The sequence below is a fragment of the Talpa occidentalis genome, unplaced genomic scaffold (genome assembly GCF_014898055.3).
Source record: "Talpa occidentalis isolate TD23 unplaced genomic scaffold, MPIMG_talOcc4v2.1 talOcc4.12, whole genome shotgun sequence".
NCBI classification, from domain to species: Eukaryota; Metazoa; Chordata; class Mammalia; order Eulipotyphla; family Talpidae; genus Talpa; species Talpa occidentalis.
Window position 1 is genome coordinate 25040370 of NW_023601212.1, and position 23056 is coordinate 25063425.

Here is a 23056-nt window from a genome sequence, read left to right on the forward strand (position 1 = left end):
AATCATCTCTGCCAGTCCTGACTGGTGTCACCCAGCCCTCAGCTCCCTGGTAGGCCTCATCTTCCTCATTCAAGGTGAGGAGAAGCCAGGCTCCCAGTGCTAAATGGCGGGAGGTAGGGGAGACAGGAAGTTGGGTGGGGAGACAGGAAACAGAGACATGGAGACACACAGAGATGGTTCAGAGCAGTGGGAGGCAGGCAGAGAGGTACCTACTTGGAAGAGAGACATGCAGATGAGAGAAGGACAGAAAGACAGAAATGAGACAAGACAGAGGGACAAGAAGAGAGACAAAAGAGAGAAAAATGGAGAGACTGGAAAAGACAGAGAGACTGAGCGGCAGGAAAAGAAAGGCAGAGAGATACAGAGACACGGAGACAGAGAGAAACGCAGAGGAAGAATCTGGAAAAAAGACAGAGAAAATAGAGAAGCAGAGAGCAGGGAGATAGAGACCGATATACATAGAGACACATAATCAGGGAAAGATTTCAGACCAAAAGTATAAAGACCAAGGGGGACTGAGCAGACAGACAGAAAATGACAGGGTGTTGGGGAGAAAGACCAAACAAAGCAATGAGGACCAGATAAAAGAGAGGAAGAAATAGACACTGAGAGATAAAGATAGAAATGGAAGGATCTGCAGAGACAGTGGAGAGGCAGCCGGACAGCAGCCTCCGGCCCGCCTGGCCTGATCTGCTGAGCTGGCTTGGGACCTTGCTAAAAGCTTGGGGCCTGCACCTTGGCCCCCCATCTCCACACTCCTGGGGAGGGAGTGGCAGCCAGTGCCTGTCCTCTGTCCTGCCATGAACTGCGGGTTTGGCTGGAACTTGACACTGGCTGAGTTAAGGGCCAGCGTGTTCCCCACAGTCTGACCAGGGCCCTGGGCTGCCTCTTCTCCTGTCCTCACCAAGAAGCAGAACAAATTGCTGGAAGGTCATGAGGACTTTCTAGGAGCTCAGCCCATTTTCAGAAAAAGAAGGAAAGAAGACAGTGTCCCAGGGACCATCAAGAAAAACGTTGACCTGGATGCACGGGAAGGGCACTTGGAGGGGAGGAGGTCTCCAGCCTGCCCGACTGTGGCAGGCATGGTCCCGTGACTTTCAGAGAGACACACAAAGCCCCTAGCTGTGACCTGAGACCTGTCTGCCCACAATGGGGATTCTTTGGCCCCTTGGCCTCTGTGAGGAAGGAGCTCAAGCTGGGCCATGTGTCCCTGCCCAGTGCTGGGACCTGGGTGCTGAGGCTGGCAGATGACCTGGCAGATGGCCCATGGAGGGGCGCTGGTATCTGCAGAAAGCTTGCAAGTCACTGGGGGAGACCTCTGGGCTCCTGAGCAGCAGGTGGCTGCCTGGGTAGGGGCAACAGGGTGGGGGGGCCTGTTCTCCCCTGTTTCCAGATGGGAACTGCAATCCTGACAACATCTGCTTTCGAGCAGCTGGCTTGCCTGCCTTTTTATGGGAAATTATAAGGGAAGTGACAGGTATTTTGATGATCTCAATCTTGGTTCTGAAAGTGTAATTCCAGTGGTCACAAAGATAGGCGTGGCCAGGATTATCCCTGAGAGCTCTCCTCTCAACTCCGGGGACAGCTAAGCTCTCCAGAACCCTGTAGCCTCTTTGCAGCTTCGGCCATCACCTGAGCACTGGCCTACCCGGCTGTGGACTACCAGCTAGTCCAGGGCCAGTCTAGTCCCAAGTCACCTTCCATCCAGGGCTGGCTAGCTACGCCAGGCATGAGTGGGACTCTAGGGTTCTGATGGTGCTATCCCCAGATTTGTAGAAGCCCATGGAGGAGCTTGCATCTCACTGTGGGTTGAAGAAACATGGCTTGAGGCCTAGGAATCTGGTAATTGACCTCTGGATCCAAACACATATCTGACTCGTCCTCACATATGAAATTAAATCCCAGGAGGTTGAGTGGGGTGCCTCAACCCAGTTCTTGGTGGAGGAGGTGCTGGTGCCAGCTTGCTAGAATGTAGAAACCCACTGCAGAACATGGAGGGGGGGTGGTAGTTCCAGGAGGCCTCTCCCCACCTAGATGCCCTTTGTAAAGTAATGAGGCTTTATGGCACTCACACCTGTTGAGGGATCCTACCTGCCAGTCCTAATTTATACTGTGGACGCCTCTCTCCTGCAGTTTCCCTACCTCTTTGCAAGATCCTTGGTGCCCAGCCTTTCCTGAGGGCCACAGGAGATCAGCCCTCAGGGCTGCCACACCTCCACCCCAGGCCCAGAGGTGCCTGTGTCCCTCACTCCACCCCTCTTCTCTGGATGCGCAGGATATGAATTTTTAGGAGTCTGTCAGGCTCCAGAGGTATAAATAGTTTATGTCATATCCAACTATTACACATGATTTTAATCCCACTTGTGATGTCGGCTGCATAACTTGCAGGAGGGCAGCTTTGATGTAGCTGGTGGAACTGAGATCATATTGAACAGATGTTACAGCTGAGAGTCTGTTAGTGTTTCCATCAACAACCTGCATGCGTGTGTGTGTGTATGTTTAGAGGAAGTATTACATTGAAAGGGGGTGGGAAAAGAGAGAAACTCCATGACTCAGTGATTTTATAGCACATTCATTTGAAACTTGGCAGCTGGATGCGGAGTCCAGATGTAGCGAGACTTTGGGGGCGTTAAGCTTTCTCTCCCATTACTCAATCTGGGGGCTTTGTCTTCCGTTGGGTAACATAGAAAGACCAAGGGAAACAAACACCAAATGTGCTTTTGCTGAGTTGGGATGCTTCTTGGTTGACTGAGAAAATGAGCAGGTTTGCAAAGGCAGCGCTGATACGGCCCATGGTGTCCACAATAAACAGTTGGATGCTTATTGAACGAACAAATGAATTAATGGAGGAGGGAGGAGGTGAGGACAGAGAGTGGAGAGAGCCTGTGCTTTTTCCTGGCACGCACATGCAAACACCTTCAGATTGGGGACACAGGGAAGGAAACTGTAACTTTCTTAGGGCCCTGGGGACACCCGAGGAGGGCACCACACCCTCAGGACGGTGCACAGTAGGACAGCTAGCAGGTGTGTTTGCCATGCTGGAGACATCCCAGGCAACTTGATTTAACCCTCAGGGCCACTGTATGAGCAAGGCTGGGCGTATGAGGAGGCCCAGGCACAGACAGTTTTACCAGGCCAACATCACCCTGGAAGTGGCATGGCCAGAAGAAACAGGGAGAACGCTGTGGCTTTCATTTTGACTCCATGTTGCCGCGCATGGGGCCCATCTGGGAAACCTGGCACTTGGGCTCTCTGTTCCCTTTGGACCTCATTCCAGATGCCTCCCCTTCACGTGGCTGAGACATCCTTGTAAAGAAAGGCAGCCAGGGTAGGGAAAACTGGCAATGTGGGGTTCTCCTCCCATGTAGACTGTCATCTCTGCACCCCGGTAAATTGATCATCTCATTAGTGTACTTTCAGAGGATGGCCTTTTAATGTGGGGGAGGGTTGTTATGATGATGACTTTCTTGTTGACAGGAGAGGCTCTCCTGGTGTGATGGGCAATGACCTGGAGCAGAACCACAGCTTCCACAGGGCGTGTCCCTGTCAGGATTCAGCCCGCTGCTGTGGGGAGCTGAGTAGGTGCTTCTTTTGTGGGCTGCATGGGCTTCCTGACCTGGCTGGGGGTTGGTGGGGAAGGAGGGAGGGCAGAGGCCACACCTGGCAGCCTGGAAGTGGGAAGCTGGGCTGTCTGTGTGTCCACCCTCATAGCTCCCAGGTTTGGTTTGTGTTGGGGACAGCACTTAGGGCGAGAGGAGCCCTTGGGTGTCATTCAGTGCAGTCAGACGAGGACCCGCACTTAGGGCGAGAGGAGCCCTTGGGTGTCATTCAGTGCAGTCAGACGAGGACCCGCAGTCCCTCCTGGGGAAGGGACACGCTTAACCATGCACAGCTCCCGGGTAGTGGATGTTGGGCACCTGGTCTCCACAGCATCTGGCTTCCTCTCTGAGGCTGGGCCTGCTGCCGTAGGTTGTGGCTGCCTCACTGAAGAAGCAGGTGGGTGTGGAGAGCCAGGGTCTTGGCTTCACTACAGCATGTGGCTACTCCCCTACTCTAGACTGCTGAGTGCCCACCAGGTCCCAGCATCTCTGCTCTGATTTCCTCTCCCTGGGATGGTGTGGGGCCGCCTGGCTAGGCCATTGGGGGCAGGGGCTGACCAAGATACTTACTGATGTGGAATTCGACCTTACACAGATGTGGACATGCGACTTAAACATATTGTTGGCAGAGGGTCGTCAACTATGGTGTTCTTCCTTCATGTGACAATAAGAAGGCCAAGATGGTCCCTTGGGCCCCCATAAGTACAAATACAGCCAGTCTGTGGAGCTGTCCACCCCATTTCCTTCGGACGGCCACAGAGAGAGCCCCAAGAAGCCGGGTGTGGTTCTGCTGAGCTGGCTGTCCAAGTCTGGCCCCTTCTCCAACCTGTGCTCAGGGTCAGGGGTGCGAGTGCCCCCCCGCCCCCATGGCCCATCGTGTCAGTACTCACGCTGGATGTCAATGGTGACCGAGGTCTCCTTCCCTCCGGGGATGGCTTTGTTGGTGGCTCGGCACACGATGCTCTGCCCATTCTCCACGTCCCCGGGGGAGATGAAGAGGGTGCTCACGATGCTCTCACGTTTGCCGTCGCGAAGCAGGGTCTGGGGGAGAGGGAGATAAGGCCACAAGTCACTCAGCTGGGATGGTGGGGGAGGACATGTTTCAGCCTCAGGGAGGAGGAGGGAGAGCTGTGGATGGAGGCAGGGCAGATCAGGATACCCAGAGCTACTCCACTTAGAGCTAAGGGGCACACTGGCTGGCTGAGAGCTGAGCTATGGAAGGAAAACGAATAGGAAATTTTCCATCCTGTGTGAAAATCAGCTTGCAGATTCCAAATCATAAAAGAAACCAGTCTGGGCCCAATGAAAACCAGGCTGCAGGTGCTATGTAGAAATGAACTGGCATCTGTTCTGCCTCTGCTGTCTAGGGAAGTGTCTTGGTCTGCAGGAAGCCCTGAGCTGGGTGCAGCAGGTGTGTGCTGATATGATCTATACAAGGGGGTGCGGTTAGGGCACTGCAGGGGTGGAGGGGGAGGTCAGGGCTGGAATGGGGGCCTTTGTTTTTTTTAAATATTTTATTTTATATAATTCTTACATCATTTTTCATCTTTGCACAATGTATGCATTTTCATTTTGGTTATATTCCCCATACAATTGCACCCCCCTTATTTTGACTCTAGTCCTTCCTCTCTCCACCTCTCCCTCCCCCATAGCGTGTCTCTGGTTTATAGTTGCTTGTTGATTTTGATTATTACTTTGTATTGATTAGTCTTTTTCCTGGTCTCTTATTTAGGTTTTCTAAATTCCTGCTATGAGTGAGACCATCTGGTATTTTTTCTTTTTCTTTCTGACTTATTTCGCTGAGCATGATCCCTTCTAGCTGGAATGGGGGCCTTTGTAGAACCAATGCACACTGATAGTTTTAATACTTTCTCTATATATACCTTTCAACTTTTAAGTCTTTTCACTTCCTGACCTCTTCAGTCCTGATCAAATCATAGGCAGGAAATATGACCTCATCTTCCATTTCACAAGGGAGATCCAGAGATACTCTGAACTTGACCAAACTTACACTGCAAACTGAACTGGGGTATCATAAGAGGGTCCTGGAGTGGATTGAATAGTATCCTCCCCCTCAAAATTCATGTCCCCTGAGAATCTCAGAATGTGATCTTATTTGAAAACAGGGTCTTCACAAGACTAGTTAAGTAATTAATACAGCTGACCTTGAACTAGTACAGCTGACCTTGAATTAGTACAGCAGCCCACGAGCACATGGGTTGAACTGCAAGGGTTCTTATATATGGATTCTCCCCCCAGTGAACACAATAAGGCCTACAAATCTATGGGTTCCACACTCACATATTCAGCCAAATCTGTGGTGACAGAACCCACAGATGTGGAGGGCTGACTATAGAGAGCACCTGAGGGTTTTTGTCTGCTGGGTTTCTGAATTCAGTCCTCCTTAGATACTGAGGGATGATGGCAATTAATGGAGAATCTCAAGAAGAAATCATTCTGGATTTAGAGTGGCCCCAAATCAGGCCTCCCTGGTGGTGCAAGGGGTTGAGCACAATACTGTGAAGCTATCCACAGCCTCTGCAGCACAAGATCAATCCCTGGCCAGCTATGGAGCTACCCACATGGTGCAGCAGACCTCTCATGTCTCGCCCGTTGCTCCCCTCAGCAGTGTATTTCAGTCAGTCTGCAACAGGGTGGTCCCCAGGAAAGGGGGAGGTTCCCTGCCCCACCCAAGGGAGGGTGGAGCTGAGCAGGAAGAGGAGAAGCTGCAGAAGAGACTGAGGAAGGAAGGAAGCAGGATGGAGCCAGGAGACCTGGAGGAGGCGCATGGAGCCTAGAGACACGTGAAGAAACTGCGCTTGTCTTTTGGTCGTGGACTGGGTGACACAGATGTGGGTGAGACCCATGGGGAGGTGACAATGGCAGCTTTTATCTTGATGTTGATTTTGCTCTTTTCCTTCCGGGCTTGTCTGGTTGTTTGTGACCCTTTTCTGTGGGTCCCCACTGGAAGATGCTTTAGACTTGTGGCAGGCTTTGGGGCCTTGTTCTGGGCCGATCCCATTTGGATGGAGTTTTACCCACGAGGGGATGGGTAACTTTGGGTGTTTCATTTAGAAACTAGATTATTTGCTTTTCCTGTATTGTTTCCTAGTTTTATTAAAGTTCCTTCCCATTAAAGTGTCATATGTTTTGTGTTGATGCGGCGGATGGCAGAACCCATTTAGAATAGGCAGGTTTGCGGGGTTTGGGTTGACCCTTTCCCTGTCCTATAACAAGTCCACCTGTTCTGCTCCCCACTCTGTCTCTGGTGAATCTTCTCATCCCCCACACCTCTGGCCTGTACCCCAGTTCTTATATGCATAAATAAATAAATCTTTAAAAAATAAATAAATCGCATATTTTAAAAAAATAGAGTGGACCCTAAATCTAGTGACGGTCCCCTATAAGAAGGGGCGAAGACACAAGCACAAGGAAGAAGGTCATATGAAGGAGGAGGCAGAGATGGGAGTGAAGCCCCACAAGCCAAGGAGACCAGGAGCTACCAAGAGCTGGGGGAGGCAAGGGAGAAGTTTCCCTACAGTCTTTGGCGGGAACATGGTCCTTGATTTCAGAATTTGGCCTCCACAATGATGAGACAATAAAGTCCTGTTGTTTTAAGCACTAGATGTGGTAATTTGTTATGGCAGCATGAGGAAAGTAATACAAGTCCTAAAGCCATTGGCCTATCTTCTATTCCTTTGTTTCCATGGGACCATGAGGTCATTCTGTAGCTAGTCTCCACCCTGCTCCATCACTGCTGCTACCCTGTCCCTTCCCTTGCAACCCTTTCAGCTACCTCCCCATCAATTTGGTGCCCTGCACCCTGAGTTCATTGGTGACCCATGAAAAGTTAGAAATAAAACCCATGGTGGTCATGATAGTCTTTTCCTGCTTCTGCTTATCTTTTAAGAACAGCTTTGGAGGGTGAGACAATGGGACAAAAATACCCATATCTCTTTTAAATGACAAAAAAAAACAGATTGTTCTTAAGTTGACAAGTTGCATTCCATAGGGGAGGCCCAGAAGAGCATTTGCTGTCCTTGAGGTGACCTCTCCCTGCCCAGAAGGAAAATTGCCACAGGACAAAGGAACTAAGATGCTTGGCTCTTGGGTTAAAAGGACAATATTCAGAAGTGGGTGGTGCTCATTTTGGAGCCCAAATTTGAGTTATATCCTGATTCAGCAGAAAGCAACCAATCAGACTCTACCAACTTGCCTTTTTTTTTTTTTTTTTAAAGTCTTCTTTGTTTCTCAACTCTGTAAGCTCTGATCAAAGTCCAACCCTAGGGAGACTGATTTGTGAGACTTGCCTACAGTGTTCTGCCAGGAGAACTTGTATTAAGCTATTTCTCATCTCTAACACTGCAGGTATGGTCATTGGCTTCTGTGCCATCAGGCAGTGGATACCCATTTGGCAGGAACTTCTGGTGGGTGGGAGTGGGGAGGGGGTCCACTTTCAGGTGAGATTAGATTTGTTCTGCATTCAGCACTTCTGGTCCCAGAAAGGCACTTAATACTCACCAGAGAAGGGGTGCTGGACATAGTCTTAGAGTGTGATGATTGGAACTGGGGATTAAATAGACTCAACTTCCTCAAAACCACCCTTAAAAAAAATGGCGTTGTTTCTAGTTCTCATCAGATCCTTGAAGGAAGAGAGCAATATCTCTATTTAGGCAGAAGAGAAAACTCAGTTCAAAGTGAGTCAGAAACTTGCTGGCAGGGCTGGTGTTATAGGACAGGGAGAGGGGCAGCCCAAACCCCGCAAACCTGCCTATTCTAAATGGGTTCTGCCATCCGCCGCATCAACACAAAACATATGACACTTTAATGGGAAGGAACTTTAATAAAAACTAGGAAACAATACAGGTAAGGCAAAGAGTCTAGTTTCTAAATGAAGCACCCAAAGTTACCCGTCCCCTCGTGGGTAAAAGTCCATCCAAATGGGACTGGCCCAGAGCAAGGCCCCAAAGCCTGCCACAAGTCTAAAGCATCTTCCAGTGGGGACCCACAGAAAAGGGTCACAAACAACCAGACAAGCCCGGAAGGAAAAGAGCAAAATCAACATCAAGATAAAAGCTGCCATTGTCACCTCCCCATGGGTCTCACCCACATCTGTGTCACCCAGTCCACGACCAAAAGACAAGCGCAGTTTCTTCACGTGTCTCTAGGCTCCATGCGCCTCCTCCAGGTCTCCTGGCTCCATCCTGCTTCCTTCCTTCCTCAGTCTCTTCTGCAGCTTCTCCTCTTCCTGCTCAGCTCCACCCTCCCTTGGGTGGGGCAGGGAACCTCCCCCTTTCCTGGGGACCACCCTGTTACACTGGGACTTTCACTTGAGAATGGTGTCCCTGCGCAAGGAATGTTACTTTGGGCTGGTCAACCGCGGGTGTAACTTGGAAACCACGCTGGGCGCCAAACTGTTGTAGAGCAACCCCGATACAAAACGGGGTGCCTGACTGTGGGTCCTCACCCGCGCGCTTAAAAGGACTTATCAATGCTCTACTGCAGGCACACGTGAAAGGTTAATAAAAGGTTTATTTACAAGGGAAAGGGAAATGAGGAAATGTACAGCTCTGGGAGAAAAGTGGGAGACAAAGTTTTAAATGAGTCCTACCCGATCGGCCGATCAGGAATCCCAAAATGGCGCTCTGAGAGCTGGCCGCCAGCCAGGAGCGGTGAAGCCAGGAGGCGAGCGATTGCGAGCCAGAGAGCGAGCAAGGCCCACGTGTTTGGTTTTTATATCCAACCTGGCTGCCCAACTCCACCCTCAGGTCCCAGCCACCCTCCCCTTGGTGGTGATGGGATTTGTCTTTCCCAATGTCCTGATGGCTTTAGTCTGGAGTGGGGGTGGAGTCCACAAAGCCTGTATGAGATTATCTCAGGACATCCTTTCCCCCTAACATCCCCTGAGCCCACGATGTTTCCACTCTGTTCTTTGAGAGCTGAGGTAGGTGAGTATGGCCTCCACATAGAGCTATAAAATAGCCTCCAGGGTTACTGAGCTAGTTAGAGCAACATGTAGCCTTCTGGAACCTTCTCTAGCTTCTGGTTTAGTTCCCTTCAACTTGGGCAAAGCCTGTGATCTCCAGCTCTAGGATGTTCATTGTTGGGCCATCCTTACTAAGGTTAAAAACTAAACCTCCACTCCATGTCCAGAAAGCAAGTTTGGCAGCTTGAATAGATAAAGAGAATTGATAAGGTTGCTATGGGAACCAGGCCACAAGATTGAACACTTAAAAACTGAATTCGGAAGGAGGGCCAGGACATTCTGTGTTAAAGGCCAGTGCCCAAGACTAGACATCCCAGCAGATAAGTGGTGCACACTGGTGCCCCAAGTAAGAAAGCCTGTGAAAACAGAATATAAAAGAGAGCCTCAAATCCTTCTTCCAGTGCAGAAGTGTGTATCTCCCATCATCCTGCTCCCTTGCATAGTATTTCAATAAATCCACCTTTTTTGTACTCCACTCTGTCTCTGGTGAATTCTTGCATCCCTGCGCCTCTGGCCTCACCCTGAGATTACACCGCCACAAACATGACCTGCGTGTCTTGCTAGAACAGTGCTTCTTGCTCTAGACAAAGCCAGACTCTGAGCTGCCGGAGAGATCCATGCAGTGTGACAGTGTCCCCGCCTGCTTTTCCTGCGTGCTCCAAAGCTGCCTGGGCCTAGCAGGCTCCCCTGACATGAGACCTCACTGAACATGCTTTGTTGGAATTTGGAGTGATGGCCTGATGCCTGGGCAGAAAGGTCCTTGGAGAGGGGCTAGGGGAAAATGCTGCTGCTGGTCCCAGTGGGACAGTGGGGTAAGGGTCTTAGATCAGCCTCAGGGCCAGGGCACTATTTCAGAGCCCTGCAAAAGGGGATGAGTTGCGGGGGTGGGGGGGTTGTGGTTTCACCTCAAGCTGAGCTGGGGTGGTGGGGAGCAGCAGCTACACCACAGTAACACATTGGCTCTGGCTCTTCTTCAGACCTCAAGTGTCTATAAATAGCTAAGTGATAATAAGAACAATTTCCTGGATGAAAATAAGACCTCAGAGTAGGGTGGAGGGAGGAGGGGCGGTGGGGTAGGAGGTTGGTATTATTCTTCCCTTCTCCTTTTCCTTACTTTTCCATTGTGCTAACAAGGGACATTTACATAAGTTTGACTCTGCCAGGAACCCCTTTGATTGATCAGCTCTGGGTTGCGGAGGGGAGCAGGGCAGTCTGGGTGTCAGTGGGAGGGGAACAAGATGGCCAGAGCTCCTAATTAGCCCTCTGACTGCTTCCCCTCCTCCCTGCACCCAGGGTGCTCCTCCTCCTCAGAATGATGATTAATGACATATTTACTGTGTCCGGGCGTGTGCTTTTCTGGGAAATAAAAATTCTGGTGCAAGTTGTTTGTTCCACCTAATTAGAGAAAAGGGAGATGTATTCATTAAACAAGGGGAGTGCCAGGAGAGGGCTAACTGCTCAGGGAGGCTCCCCCCTGGAGGTAGAGTTCCTCTCCCTGGCCCCCAGCTCCTCCACTGGAGACCCCCATAGAGAGGCTGGGTCTGCAGGATGGGCCACAGGATATTGGTGGGGAAAGCTGAGCCAGCCAGAGACACCGCTGAGCCTGGGGATAAAAAGCAGGCACCAGGCCTGTCCTCCATCATTCCCTACCCTGGCTTTTCTCCCTTTCCTCATCCTTCCTTAACTTCTCACCTCTCCTTTCTTCTCCATCAATTTCTCTTTTGTACTTTTTATAATCTCATCTGCAAATGCAATGTGGACTTTGTTCCTCTGAGGGTATGGGCCAGGTCAAGCCAATGTTCTCTTTTGCTGATTCTTGTCTCCACTTTCCTCCCTTCCCAGCTCCTTGTCCTTCTTCTTGTCACTGAGCATGGTGGTGGGACACACAGGAAGGCCCTGAGACCCCCAATTCCTCTGTCAGAAACCCCCATTAATATGCAAATCAGCTTAGGAGGGTGAGTGGATTATTACTGGTGAGTCACTCTTTCTGGGTCCACCAAGGCTTGGGCAACCCTCCCTCCAGCCTGGTGGGCACCAGTGTGCCACCGGACCCCAGCCTCTGAGCCACCCAGGGTGACTCATGTGACCATGATAGTGGCTCCAACGGGTTCAGCAGGACCAGTTCTGGGGTGTGCAGATTTAGGGCAGGGCAGAGATTCAGGAGTGAGCAGGCCAGGGCATCCCAGCCGTGGTCTAAGAGGCTGGGCCTGCCAGGGACATAGTGCGCCCCAGTGCCACTGTCCAGAGTGGGCAGCAGCAGCCCCTCTGCTCGTCCCAAAGTCCCCGGGGTTTCAGAGAGCCAGGCTGAGCCCCGAGAGATGGGGGGGGTGTCTTGTGATGTCTGTCTGGGAACACAGGTGAGGGAGGCTGGAGGTTTGGAGAGAATGCAGTGGGTGGGTGTCCCAACCTTGGTGCTAAATATGGGATGCTCATTGCTATGCAAACAGCCTGGATGGGCCTGAGTGAGGCCTGATTGCCTGGCAACCAGAAGTCCTCTCTCCTCCCCTCTCACTTACCTCCCCCACCTGCAGTGTCTCTCTCTCTCTTTTAAATAATCTCTCTGATCCCCTTTTTTATAACTGCCGGGGGAATCCTCTAAGATCTGCTGTAGTGTGACTTGAATAGGGATGTAAAGGAAAGTGGGGTCTGCCGTGGGGTCTGCCATGGAGTCTTTGCCCAGACCATGCATCCTCAGGGACCCCCTTGGGGTCAGAAGGGATGCCTGTCAGACAGAAGAGCAGGATGAGTAGCAGCAGCTGTGATACTGGGGAGAGAGTCAAGGCCCCTTAAATGGACAGATAGGGTACAGGGGTGCTGAGTGGTTGGAGGGGAGAGAGTGCCCAATGCAGAGGAGCTGGCCCCAGCTCAGAGCTCCTCTCAGTGTGGGCTCTAAAGAGGCCACTGATCCTGTGGTGGGTGTGTGGGCAGCCCCTTGGGCAGGCAGCCCCTTGGAGGAAACAGAGAGGTGCATCCGGCAGGTGAGGGACGAAAGCCTTGTGACCTCCATTCTGGTGCCCAGCCTTTGAAGACAGCCTGAGTCTGGGTGTCATGGAGGAGAGGCCTTGGAGCAACACCTTGTCACCAGCCTGCATGCTTCTGAGGCCAAAAATTGGCTGTGTGCGGGAACTGAGGCTTTTTTCTTCCCGACTCTCTCCCAGGCTAAGGGGCCTACCTGTCCTCAATCATGTTAGCCTCAATCCAGCCAGCTTATCCCTCCCTTACCACCACACAGGGGAATTACAGAATGAACATTCCAGGAAACCAGGGCTGCTGTGTGACTGCTGGGGAGGGAGAGCTGGGGTGGAGGAGGCAGGGTTCTGGGAGGGGGACCCAGAACTAGCTGACATTTATGGGGCCTGAATCTAGGTTAGGCTCTTTACAGAGGGTTTGCAAATCTTCATGCCTTTCAAGACTCACAGCAATCCTAACAGGTCATTTGTACCGTTTGGCTGCTGGGGAAACCGAGGCAGAGAATTTAAGTTGATCATATGCGACAGAGCCAGGTGTGACCCAGGCTGGTCAGACCATGAGACCTGCTCTCCTGTGACCTTGACATTCTCATCTAGGAAATGTGGGTGGTAAGGTGGGTCCTGGGGCCTGAGAGGGTTGGGCCAGGAGGGGCGATGATGGTGACAGCCTATCTCTTCTAGTTCAAGTTTCAACCATCCTTGATGTGGTGCTGCTATTTCTGTACAGATGGGGACACTGAGGCACAGCAGATCAGGTAGCTGACCCAAGTCAGCCTGGAATCCCTGGCTCCCTGGGCTTAACCATCCACTTTGTGACAAATAACAGGGCTTCAGCTCTGAGAGCCCTCAGGGTTGTGTGGGGGAATCTTTTCTGTGACCCTTGGACCCTGCTTGGCTCTGTGTACTTGTGTCCTGTCTCTCAGCCTTTCTCTGGGTCTGTCTCTGTCTTTTTCAGCTGCCCACTCCTCCAGGCCCTCCTCACGCAGAGCCTTCTGGGATGATGTGGCTATCAAGGTAGTGGAAGTGTCTCAGGAACGGTCCCTGTAGTCTTGGGGAAGGAGAGGGAAGTAGGACTCTGAGGCCCCCAGAACCATTCCATGGAGCCATCTGGGTCAGTGCCCTTTTTGGTGTGATCCAGCCAGAGGATTATAGTACCACAGAGCTGGGAGGCACCTGTCAGGGGCTGCATTGTGTCTCCCCAGAATTCCCGTAGTAAAGCCCTGACACCCTATGTGATTATATTTGGACATAGGACCTTTATTAGGGAGGTGATTAAGGTTAAATGAGATCATAATGGTGGAACCCTCATCCAATAGGACTGGTGTCCTTGTCTGAAAAGGAAGGGACACCAGAGAGCAATCTCTGTCTCTGTACACAGCAGCAGCAGGCCATGTGAGGCCCTGCAAGAAGGTGGCCAGGAGGAGAAGGTCTCACCAGGAGCCAGCCCTGCTGGCACTTTGATCTTGGACTTGCAGCCGGCTCAACAGTGAGAAATAAGCATCTGTTGTTGGAATCACTGTCTTATATCTTATATCTTGCTAGGCCATCCTGAGCCTACTGAGACAGTGTGTCTAATGATGAGGAAATTGAGGCCCTGGGTGTGACTTTACTGAGGTCACATGACAAGGACTGGGGCCCAGACCCTCACTGCCTGGTGCTGTCATTCAGGCCGGCAGGAGGGTGAGCAGCTTGGGTGGGGACAGGGTGGAGCGCGGGCTCTCTGCTCCATCTGCGGTGGCTCGGGCTGGGCTCTCCGAGACCTTCCACAAGTAGACGAGAGCAAGGTGGCCCCTGAACAGGTTTGGCAGGGTGACTTTGACCTTTGTCTTTGGTAGATGGGGGTGTCCTCTGTGGGACATAAGTCTTGGCAGAGAACAGTCGGTCCAGCTTCAGGGAGGACTGGGCAGACGCCAGACTGGAAGAAACACCCCTTTCTTCTTTTCATCTTCGTCTGGATGATACATTCTCTGTGTCATATTTTTAGATTTCATAACACAACAGGATGGCTCCAGCCCAGGATGTGAGTGAGGGATTTATCTCTCTAGGCAGCTTCCTCCTGGATGGACTTGGCCTGAGGGAAGGCATTTGTCCTGGGTTCTGGCACCAGGCTCTGGGTAGGGGCCAGGCTTTGAGCAGCAGAACCTGGGTATGACTCCAGGCAGGAAAGACACACCCTCAAGAAGGGACCGTCCTGCCTCAGGTCCTACACTGATGGCAAAGGCCTTGCGCGTCTTTCCAGGATCCAGAAAGAGTTGCTGGTGGTGGGTCGGGAGCGGGAGCAGCTCCATAGCCTCCCTGCTCTCTGAGGCTGAGGAGGCCATGGCGAGATGGGAGCCGGGGCGGGGAACCCCGGCTGTGTAGCTTCAGAGGCTGGTGTGCCAGGCCGTCTGTTTGCGGCTGTACTGAGAAACACCCAAGAAACAGCGAAGCCTGGGGCGTCATGGGACTGTGACTGTGGTTTCTGCTGTCACGGCTGAGCAGGCAGCCACTTCCCTGTCAGGCCTGGGTTTTCCATCTGTTGATCAAGGTGCTGGATCACCCACCATCCTGCTCATCTTCACAGCTCTGCGGTACATAACCCCTGACTGGGGCAACTCACATTCTCTGCAAGGGCAGGTTGTTGGGGGCTGTTTTTAAATGCACCTGGAATTTTGTTTTTATTCAGGAAGGGTGAATGAAGCCAACAGACCAGGAGACAAGCACTGAAAGGGAGCTTGTCAGTCACAGTTCCCAAGAGGACAGAGGTGGGGTGGGGTGAGCTGTGCCACCCAGGCCACCCAGGGCAGCACCAGGGGCAGTCAGGAACCAAGGGTGCGAAAGGGTGTGAGCCCTGCTGTGGTTTGCATGGGAGGAATAGAAGGGCAGTTGAATGGACGTGGGGTTGGCCAGCTTGATAATTTCAGCACTGGATCTAGTGAGCCAGTGCCCGGCCCTGGGGGATTTAGTGCCAGGGATTGCAGGTGGCTGATAAAAGGAGGTGTGAGGGTGTGGACCCAAGATTGTTGGTTTGCATATCAAAGGGTGATTTGTTTGCTGGGAATTAGCTAACCTGGGAGGGGCAGACCCTCTCCTTCTGCAAGGCCCCAAGATGTCAAAGCATCATAAGATACAGAACAAAAAAGTCATGACTAATACAGGGGTCAGTTGAGGGCACTTGCAGCTCACGTCCCCTTGTGCAAATCAGAGAAAAACATCCCCGTGGCTGGCACGGAAGGACGCAGGGCTAGGTAAATGATGAGGGACCAGATTTCAGTCCCCCCTGGACCCTGAGCCAGGCACCTCAGACAGGGAAGACCCCAAACCCCTTACCTGGCAGCCCTGGAAAGATGGCAAGTAAAACATTTAGCAAATACAATGACAAGGACACTCATTCAAATTTGAATTTCAGATAAAGAATGATTTTTTTTTTAAGTAAGACTCCATAAGTATGTTCCATGCAATATTTAAGACATACATGAAAAAGTAATTTGTTATTAATGTAAAATTAAAATTTAACTGGCCAGCCTCTATTTTATCTGACAATGCTAGGCCCTGGCCACTGTTCCAGGTTTCCTCCTCGGACCGTACTCTATTCCTAGGGTCTTCACCAAGTCCATCAGGAAGAGCGACAGCTGCAGGCTTGGAGAGGGGTCAGATAAAAACAGCCAGGCCACGAGGGACAAAGTGACAGATGCAGAGAGTTACACAGAAGGAAACAAAAAGCCACACATGGAGCAAGAGCTGTGGGGACGAGGAGAGCTGGTCTCCTCCCCACCCGCCCTCCCACCCACACGACACTCCCTTCTACCCCGGCCCTCACCTTGGAGTAGGTGGCCCCGTTGATAATTTCTCCCTTCCTCAGCCAGATGATGGAGGCTGCAGGCTTGGCGTTGTCTGCATGGCAGGTGAGGTTCAGGGGGTCTCCTGCCCGCAGGCTGATGACAGGCCCCCCCAGGATGACGGGGTCATCGGGTGGCACTGTGGGGAGAGGAGTCATAAGGTTAGGCTGAGGGCACGGGGTGAATTTGATGGAGATGATAAGCAGTAATCATCACACTTTAATAAAACATATAATCCCCTTGTATTGTAACAATAACAGCGACAACAACAATAATCCCTGACATGCTTTGCATGTTTATCTGCAGTGGATGCCCACGCCATCACCTCACCAGACACTCTCAGGCCTGCGAGGGGCCGGGCAGGCCTCATTGGCCTGTTCCACAGGTCGGGAGGCAGAGCTCCTCTGCCTGATTAAAATGGTGTAGATTCTTCCTTCTTAAGGTCTCTCCCTCTTTTTTTTTTTTTTTTTTAGAACAAAGCACTGTCACATCTGTTGCCTGATTTAATCCTCATAACAATCTTTCAAGGTAAACATTATTATTATCTCAGATCTGGAAACAGGCTCAGCAGGATTAAGTGACTTGCTCAAGGTCACACAGCAAGTTGAGTTGGCAGGTCCAGGGCTTGAAGCCAGGTCCCCTGACACTTGGAGGCCAGGCCAACCCCTTCCCTTGAGGGGACAAGGCTGATGAGGGCCGTGCACCCCCTGGCATTTCCTTAGCTCTTGATTCCTTCAGAGCAGCTCCACCTCCTCATGCCCAGAGTCAGAATGAATCTCTCCTGCATTCCACTTCATTTCGTACTGTGACTTTCGGCCCGGGGAGATGGGGAATACCCAGAGGAGAGGCTTATCCGCTGTCTGGAGTGTGCCTCCCACAGAACCTGGGCCCAGTGCCCTGGGCCTGCTGGAAGCTCCATAAACATTTGCAGGCTCCATGGAGTCACCCCTTCGGTCCTCTGGGATATAGGCTGGGTGGTTATGATGATAGATGGCCATTGTTTGGAGAAGGGGCCCAGAGAAGTTAAGTGACTGGTCTAAGGTCACAGAGCCTCTTCTAATATTCATGCTTGTGGACACATGGAGGCTCTCAGGCCTCTGCTGCTCCCTGTCTCTCCTCCCTGTTCAGGTCACGGTGGGCAGGGTTCCCAGGACACGTGAGGAATTCCTGGTCTCCCTCCTGGAGAGAGGGAGGGGCTGGGTCAGTCTGTTTTGGAGGTCTGGGAGGGGCTGTGTGTTTGATCAGTGAATGAATGCAGGATAATGGGGTGACACACTTGGGATCCTAGTACAAAGGGCCTCTGACTATTTGCCAGAGGAAGCACCTCTTTCCTGCACTGTGGGCTGCCGGAGAGAGCCTTAACTGCATCAGACAGCAACAGGCCCAGACCTAGCTGGCTGCACCTTCTGGCTCATCCCTGCGGGACTTTTCCCCATACTGCATGGCTCTCCTTCCTTCTCAGGGTCTCCCCTATCTGTTGCTCTCCTCATTAATACTCAGGCTCTGGGAAACCCCAGGAGTGCAGGAGAGCCCCCTACTGGGGTAAGCCCTCAAAGCAGCACCTGTCACCAAGTGGGTCTGCCCCTCCCTTTCCAGCCTGGTTCAGGCTGGTTCCTCTTTCCAAGGAAAAGACGCAGTGCTTTCATGAGCCTATACTGATTCCATTCCACCGCTGCCAGCCCCAGAGCGCCACCTGAGATTCTGACCCAGGGCGGAAGTCTTCATAAAATCCCTCCCTGCCCAGTGCTAGCTTGGGAGCCAAGCCTCCCCAGGAGGCCCTGGGCACAGTGCAGATGGTAGGTGTGGGCTGAATGGTGGAGCCAGCCCCCATCCCCACCCACCCTATCCCCTCTTATTAGAGCTGCGGGCATCCTTGGTGTGGGTATGGCCAAAGAGCCCAGGGGGGCTAATGAGGACTTTCCAGAGATGAGTGGGTGTGATAGTGTGGGTGAGGGGAATTTTATCTCCATGCAGGGAGGGCAGGGGCTCCTGCCCCTTCTTTGTGGGGTGGCAGCTTTCTGTCCACGAGGTGCCGAGGATGGAGTTACTCCTCTGAGCTAGCTGACGGCCAGGAAAATAGGAAAAAAAAATTGAAACTTCAGGAATAGAACATAAACCTGGTCATCCTTATCCCTCAAGCTCCCTAGGGATGGGCCAAGGGGTGTGCAGTGCCCTAAATCAGAGGGCCAATGCCTAGGCAGGCCTCTCTCCTGGTATTATTTCCTCAGATAGAAATGTGAAAGTACAACAGAGGATCTGGAAAGTTCCCTCTGGCACTGACACTTCTTGGGTCTGAGACTGGTTTCTCAGCCTCAGCTGCATGTTAGAATCTTCTGGAGAGGTTTGAAGTGTCTTATTGCCAAGGCCACACCCTGACCTGTGAAATCCCAATCTCTGGAGGTGGAGCCCAGGCATCGGAAGTCTCCCCAGAGGATCCCAGAGTGTGATCAAGTTTGAGAATCACCCTTCTCTGGGCCTTTGTTCAGGCTCCCCATGCCCTGTGATCACAGCGTGGAGACTGGGGGCCTTTCCAAAAAGCAGATACAGCGAGGGGCCAGCTCATCCTCCTTCCCTAGGACTGTGCTTTGGAATATCTGATTAGAGGGAGTACACATGAGGGGAGAGGGGAGTGGGCCATGGTGTGTGTATACTCAGATGCGTGCGTGCATGCACACACACGCACACTCACAGACTCACACACACACACACACACACACACACTCACACCCACCATCCACCCTCAGAATGGGTCCTGATTACATCTTCCCAAATAAGTGGTTATCATGCCGGCTATTCATGCAGCTATGCATTATTGATTGGCCTTCGCCTCGTTGCCCACCAGATGGGGTAGGAGGGGGTGCGGATGGGGCTGGTGTGTGTGGGGGGCGGGGTGGGTGAGGAGAGAGGGGATTTGGGGGCCAGCAGGCTGAATAGAAATCAACAGTCGCTCTTGGCAGCTGGAGCTCCCACAGAAGGGGGGGCCTCATTACCTCTCCATTCAGACGCTGGCCCAGAGCTGGGGCACAGGGAGGGGGATGTTTCAGCAGCCTGAGACTGGTGATGCATTATTCATACACCCCCCCCACCCCGCCCAGGATTGGTTATTATCCTGAACCACTATAGAGTTTGGTCTCCTAATTTTTAATCACAGGGAAGGTGGAAGCGTTAGCCTTTTGTGATTAATCCAGAGATAAAAATAGTTGACTGTTTTGGTGTTGTGCTTGTTGTCAGTCAGGGAAAATGCATTAACTGTTGGGTGACTGAGACCCGAGGAAGCCCGAGTGGAGCACCCGCAGAGCCTGTCCGTGGAGCGGGCAACTCTGACACAGGCCCAGCATGAGTGGAAAAACCCTGCCTAGCAGGCCCCTTGTGAATTAAGGGCCACAATCACAGGGCTGGCTGGCTCTTCTGCAGTTTCCTTTCCTGCCATCCAGGGTTTGGCAGGCAGCTAGGAGTCTTCTCCCTCCTCTCCCGATCAGAGGAGCCCCGACTTCTGGACAGCAGATTGAGCCAGGGTAACTCTCTATTGTCCCGCTCCAAGGACATCAGCTAGATCGAGGGCAGGTGGGCTGGTGCCAAGGGTTTTGCCCTGTTCTGCAGTTGCCTCTGTGACCAGTGACTGCGTGGCATCCAGCTCATTTTGACTCATAGGTCTTGTTTGCTAGGTTGGCTTACTTGCCTGAACGTGCTGGGAAGCTTCTCTTGGGGCCAGGACATGGGTGGCACTGTGGGGGCTTCCTCCAAAGTTCTCTTGGTCACCTAAATGGCCCCCCAGGCTGGGTTTCCAGGTGTCCTCAGTTGCCCCATCAGCCACTTGGGGCACCTCTGCAGACAGAAGTCAGCAGCACAGATACCTCCCCCAGAAGCTCATCTCACCTGGTGGCTGCTGGGGTGTTGTGGAAGGTCATTGGTTCAGCCTCTGCCCCAGAGAGCAGGTGCCAAGCTCTTTGGAGGGCAGTGCTGGGTGTTGTTCAGCTTTTGCTAAGTGCCTTCTCCCCACAGTTGGGAGGGGTCTATTAAAAATTGACCGGCTTGTGTCACTGCTGTGCCTCAAACTCCGGGGCGGGGGCTGGAGGGCGGCTCCACGCTGCCTAGAACATAGCTGGCACGACTGTCCCTGCAGCCTGTCCCTGGCCACCCTCTGCCACCAGAGTTCCTTCCACCCACTGCTCACCCCTGCAGCCTTTCGTCTGCTGCAAAGCCAAGCTCATGCCTGGCACAGGGCCTTGCCCTTCTCTCTGTCTGGAGCCCTCTCTTCCGTCCTTGCTCTGCTGGCTTCTTCCTGTTCATGTCACAGCTTCAGGGAGCCTTGGCCACCCAATATGTTAGCTCCTCTCTTACTGTCTGTGACCCCACCCCACCTATTCTTCCTTACTGTTCTGTGTGCTGTCTGACTCCCCTGACCAGAAAGGAGGCTCCCTGACAACAAAGCAAGACCTTGTCTGCCTCTGCTGTAGCAGATCAGTGCCTGGCACACAGTAGGTGCTCAACAAATATTTGTTGAATAAATAAACGAAAGATTGATGGATGGGTGGTCTGTCATGGGCATTTGCATTCAAGGCCAGCACTTTTTATGCTATGTCTGTCTCTGCGTGTGTTTGTATCTGGAGCTGAGTTGGGGGTGGAGGGTGAGTGAGTGTTGGGGAGAAGGGTAAAGACTACCCCTAGCCCTTGCTGGGACAGCCATGTAGAGGCTCCCTACAGTGTAACTCTGGGAGTTGGCTGCTTCCTGCTGTTTCTGGAGAGGGAGCCTGGCTGGGAGACTTGGGGGAGGTCCTGGGGGAGGTCTTGGGGGCACCAGCCCTCTGTGTGGAGGAGGGAGCCCAGTGTGATCTGTCTGGATCATACACTGGGTGAAAGCTGCAGGCTAAACATGGTGACAGATCAGAGACACACGGCTGAGGGAGTAGGAGGTTTGCAGTCAGCAGTTTGCTTTTCTTTGGTTTCAGGCATCAGCATTCATTCAGCCCCAGGGGAAGGGTGGGGAGGAGGCTGAAGTTAGTGCTGGAAGTGGGAGAGCCAGGGAGGGAAGGCACCGGAGGCCTCTGTGCTCATCCTGATCAGTCCACTCACACCTTCGGAACCTCTCTTCTTCCAGAGTCCCCAGCTCCACTCCGCACAACCAGCACCCCCTGGCCCCCACTTGCTGGTTACTTTAGTGAAAGCGTGTATACTACTCACTGCATGAGTCTAAAGGTAGTGTTCTTTCATAACAGGCTCCTTTTGCAAATGGAATTTGCTTAATTTGGAATACAGGAGTTCCTTTTCCCCTTCTCCTGGTCACTCTCCCCCAGCCTTCAAGATTAAGATAAAGGTTGCCTCGTCCATGAGTTTTTCTTCTACGTGAGTCAAGTTACTTTGGTCTATGACCCCAAAGCATCCCGGGCATCCTTCCTGAAGCTATGGAAATGACCTGCATCAGCTTGTCTTGCCCCTAGACTGCAACCTCCTGCACCCTTGATCCCTGCCACCTGGCTCAGTGCCTGCCTCTCAGGGATTACTCTTATGTGCTTGCTGAGCCAAACATACTTGGCAAGAGGCCATTATTTTACAAGCTTTATGAATGTGGGCAAATTATATAATCTAACAACCTTAACCCTCTTATCTGGGAAGTGGGATAATAAAGACACCTGCAAGGTTATTATTATTGCCTTTACGATATGAAGAACGAGGAGAGAACTTTGTAAAGGACAATACATGCCTTGGTGATTATGTCTAATTTTTTAAGAACGATATTTAATTTGTTGCTATGTGAAAGGCACTGTGCCAAGAGCCTCTTGTTTCATTCTCAATACCCTCTGAAGCAGTACAATTAGGATCTCTGTTTTATAGATTAGGAAACAGCTCAGCAAGAGCACAGTATTTGGCTAAGATGATGCAGCAGATAAGTGGGAGAGTTGGAATTTAGACTCAGGTTTGTGTGATCCTATATTTCCACCTGAGTCAGAACAGCTTACAGACCTGACCCTGAAGCTGCAGTAGCTTCATAGCCGCTTCCATCTGTCCCATACTCTCTGCCTGTGCCAGGGGGCCATTAAGACCCTCACTTCCCTCCCCCAACCGGATTTCAGGGGGTTCCAGAAAGCATGTGCCTACTTCGCAGTAGGTGCTTGAGAGATATCTGCTAGGGGCCTGGATGCATGATTTTGGCCATTCAGATGCACTCACGGCTCACTTTTGTTTACTGTCCTGTTCTCAGGTTCTGGGCTGCTTGCAGCCCCAGCCTCCAGTTTCCGCACGCGCATAGATGCGCCACCTAATGGCTAAAGTGAAGAATTGCAGAATGTAAAACAATTGGGGAAGCACCTGTTAAGGATCTACCTCTTAGTGCAAACTCAGTATTTCTTAAAAAAAAAATTGTATTGAAGACTTGAAACCACAACCCCTAGAAGACATCGGTGGTTATCTCCCTGACATCTGTCCTGGCAATGATTTTTTAGATTTGGAAGTAAAAGCAAAAACAAACAAGTGGGACATTAAACTCTAAAACTGCATATAGCAAAAGAGACAAGAAAATGAAAACGCAGCCTACAGAATGGGAGACAGGGTTTGCAAATAAGATGCCTGATAAGGGATTAATATCCAAAGCATATAATGATCTCATACAACTTAATAGAAGCAAACAAGCCACACAATTTAAAAAACAGGCAGAGAACTGAATAGATGTTTTTCCAAAGAAGACAT

The 23056-nt window shown here is 51.8% G+C and overlaps 1 protein-coding gene across 5 annotated transcripts in view; it reads right to left on the reverse strand.

Annotated features, from left to right (window-relative positions):
* KIRREL3 (kirre like nephrin family adhesion molecule 3) overlaps nt 1–23056 on the reverse strand; it is a 542134-nt gene that overhangs the window by 30515 nt on the left and 488563 nt on the right. For 4 of the 5 annotated variants that reach the window (XM_054693197.1, XM_054693195.1, XM_054693198.1 and 1 more), the window contains 2 exons: nt 16354–16511; nt 4490–4640 (listed from right to left, as the gene is read on the reverse strand). In XM_054693197.1, coding sequence (XP_054549172.1) covers nt 4490–4640; nt 16354–16511 — 309 coding nt within the window. Of the gene's footprint in view, nt 1–4489; nt 4641–16353; nt 16512–16702; nt 16771–23056 lie in introns of those variants that run through there. The other variant, XM_037505606.2, reaches the window with a different exon arrangement.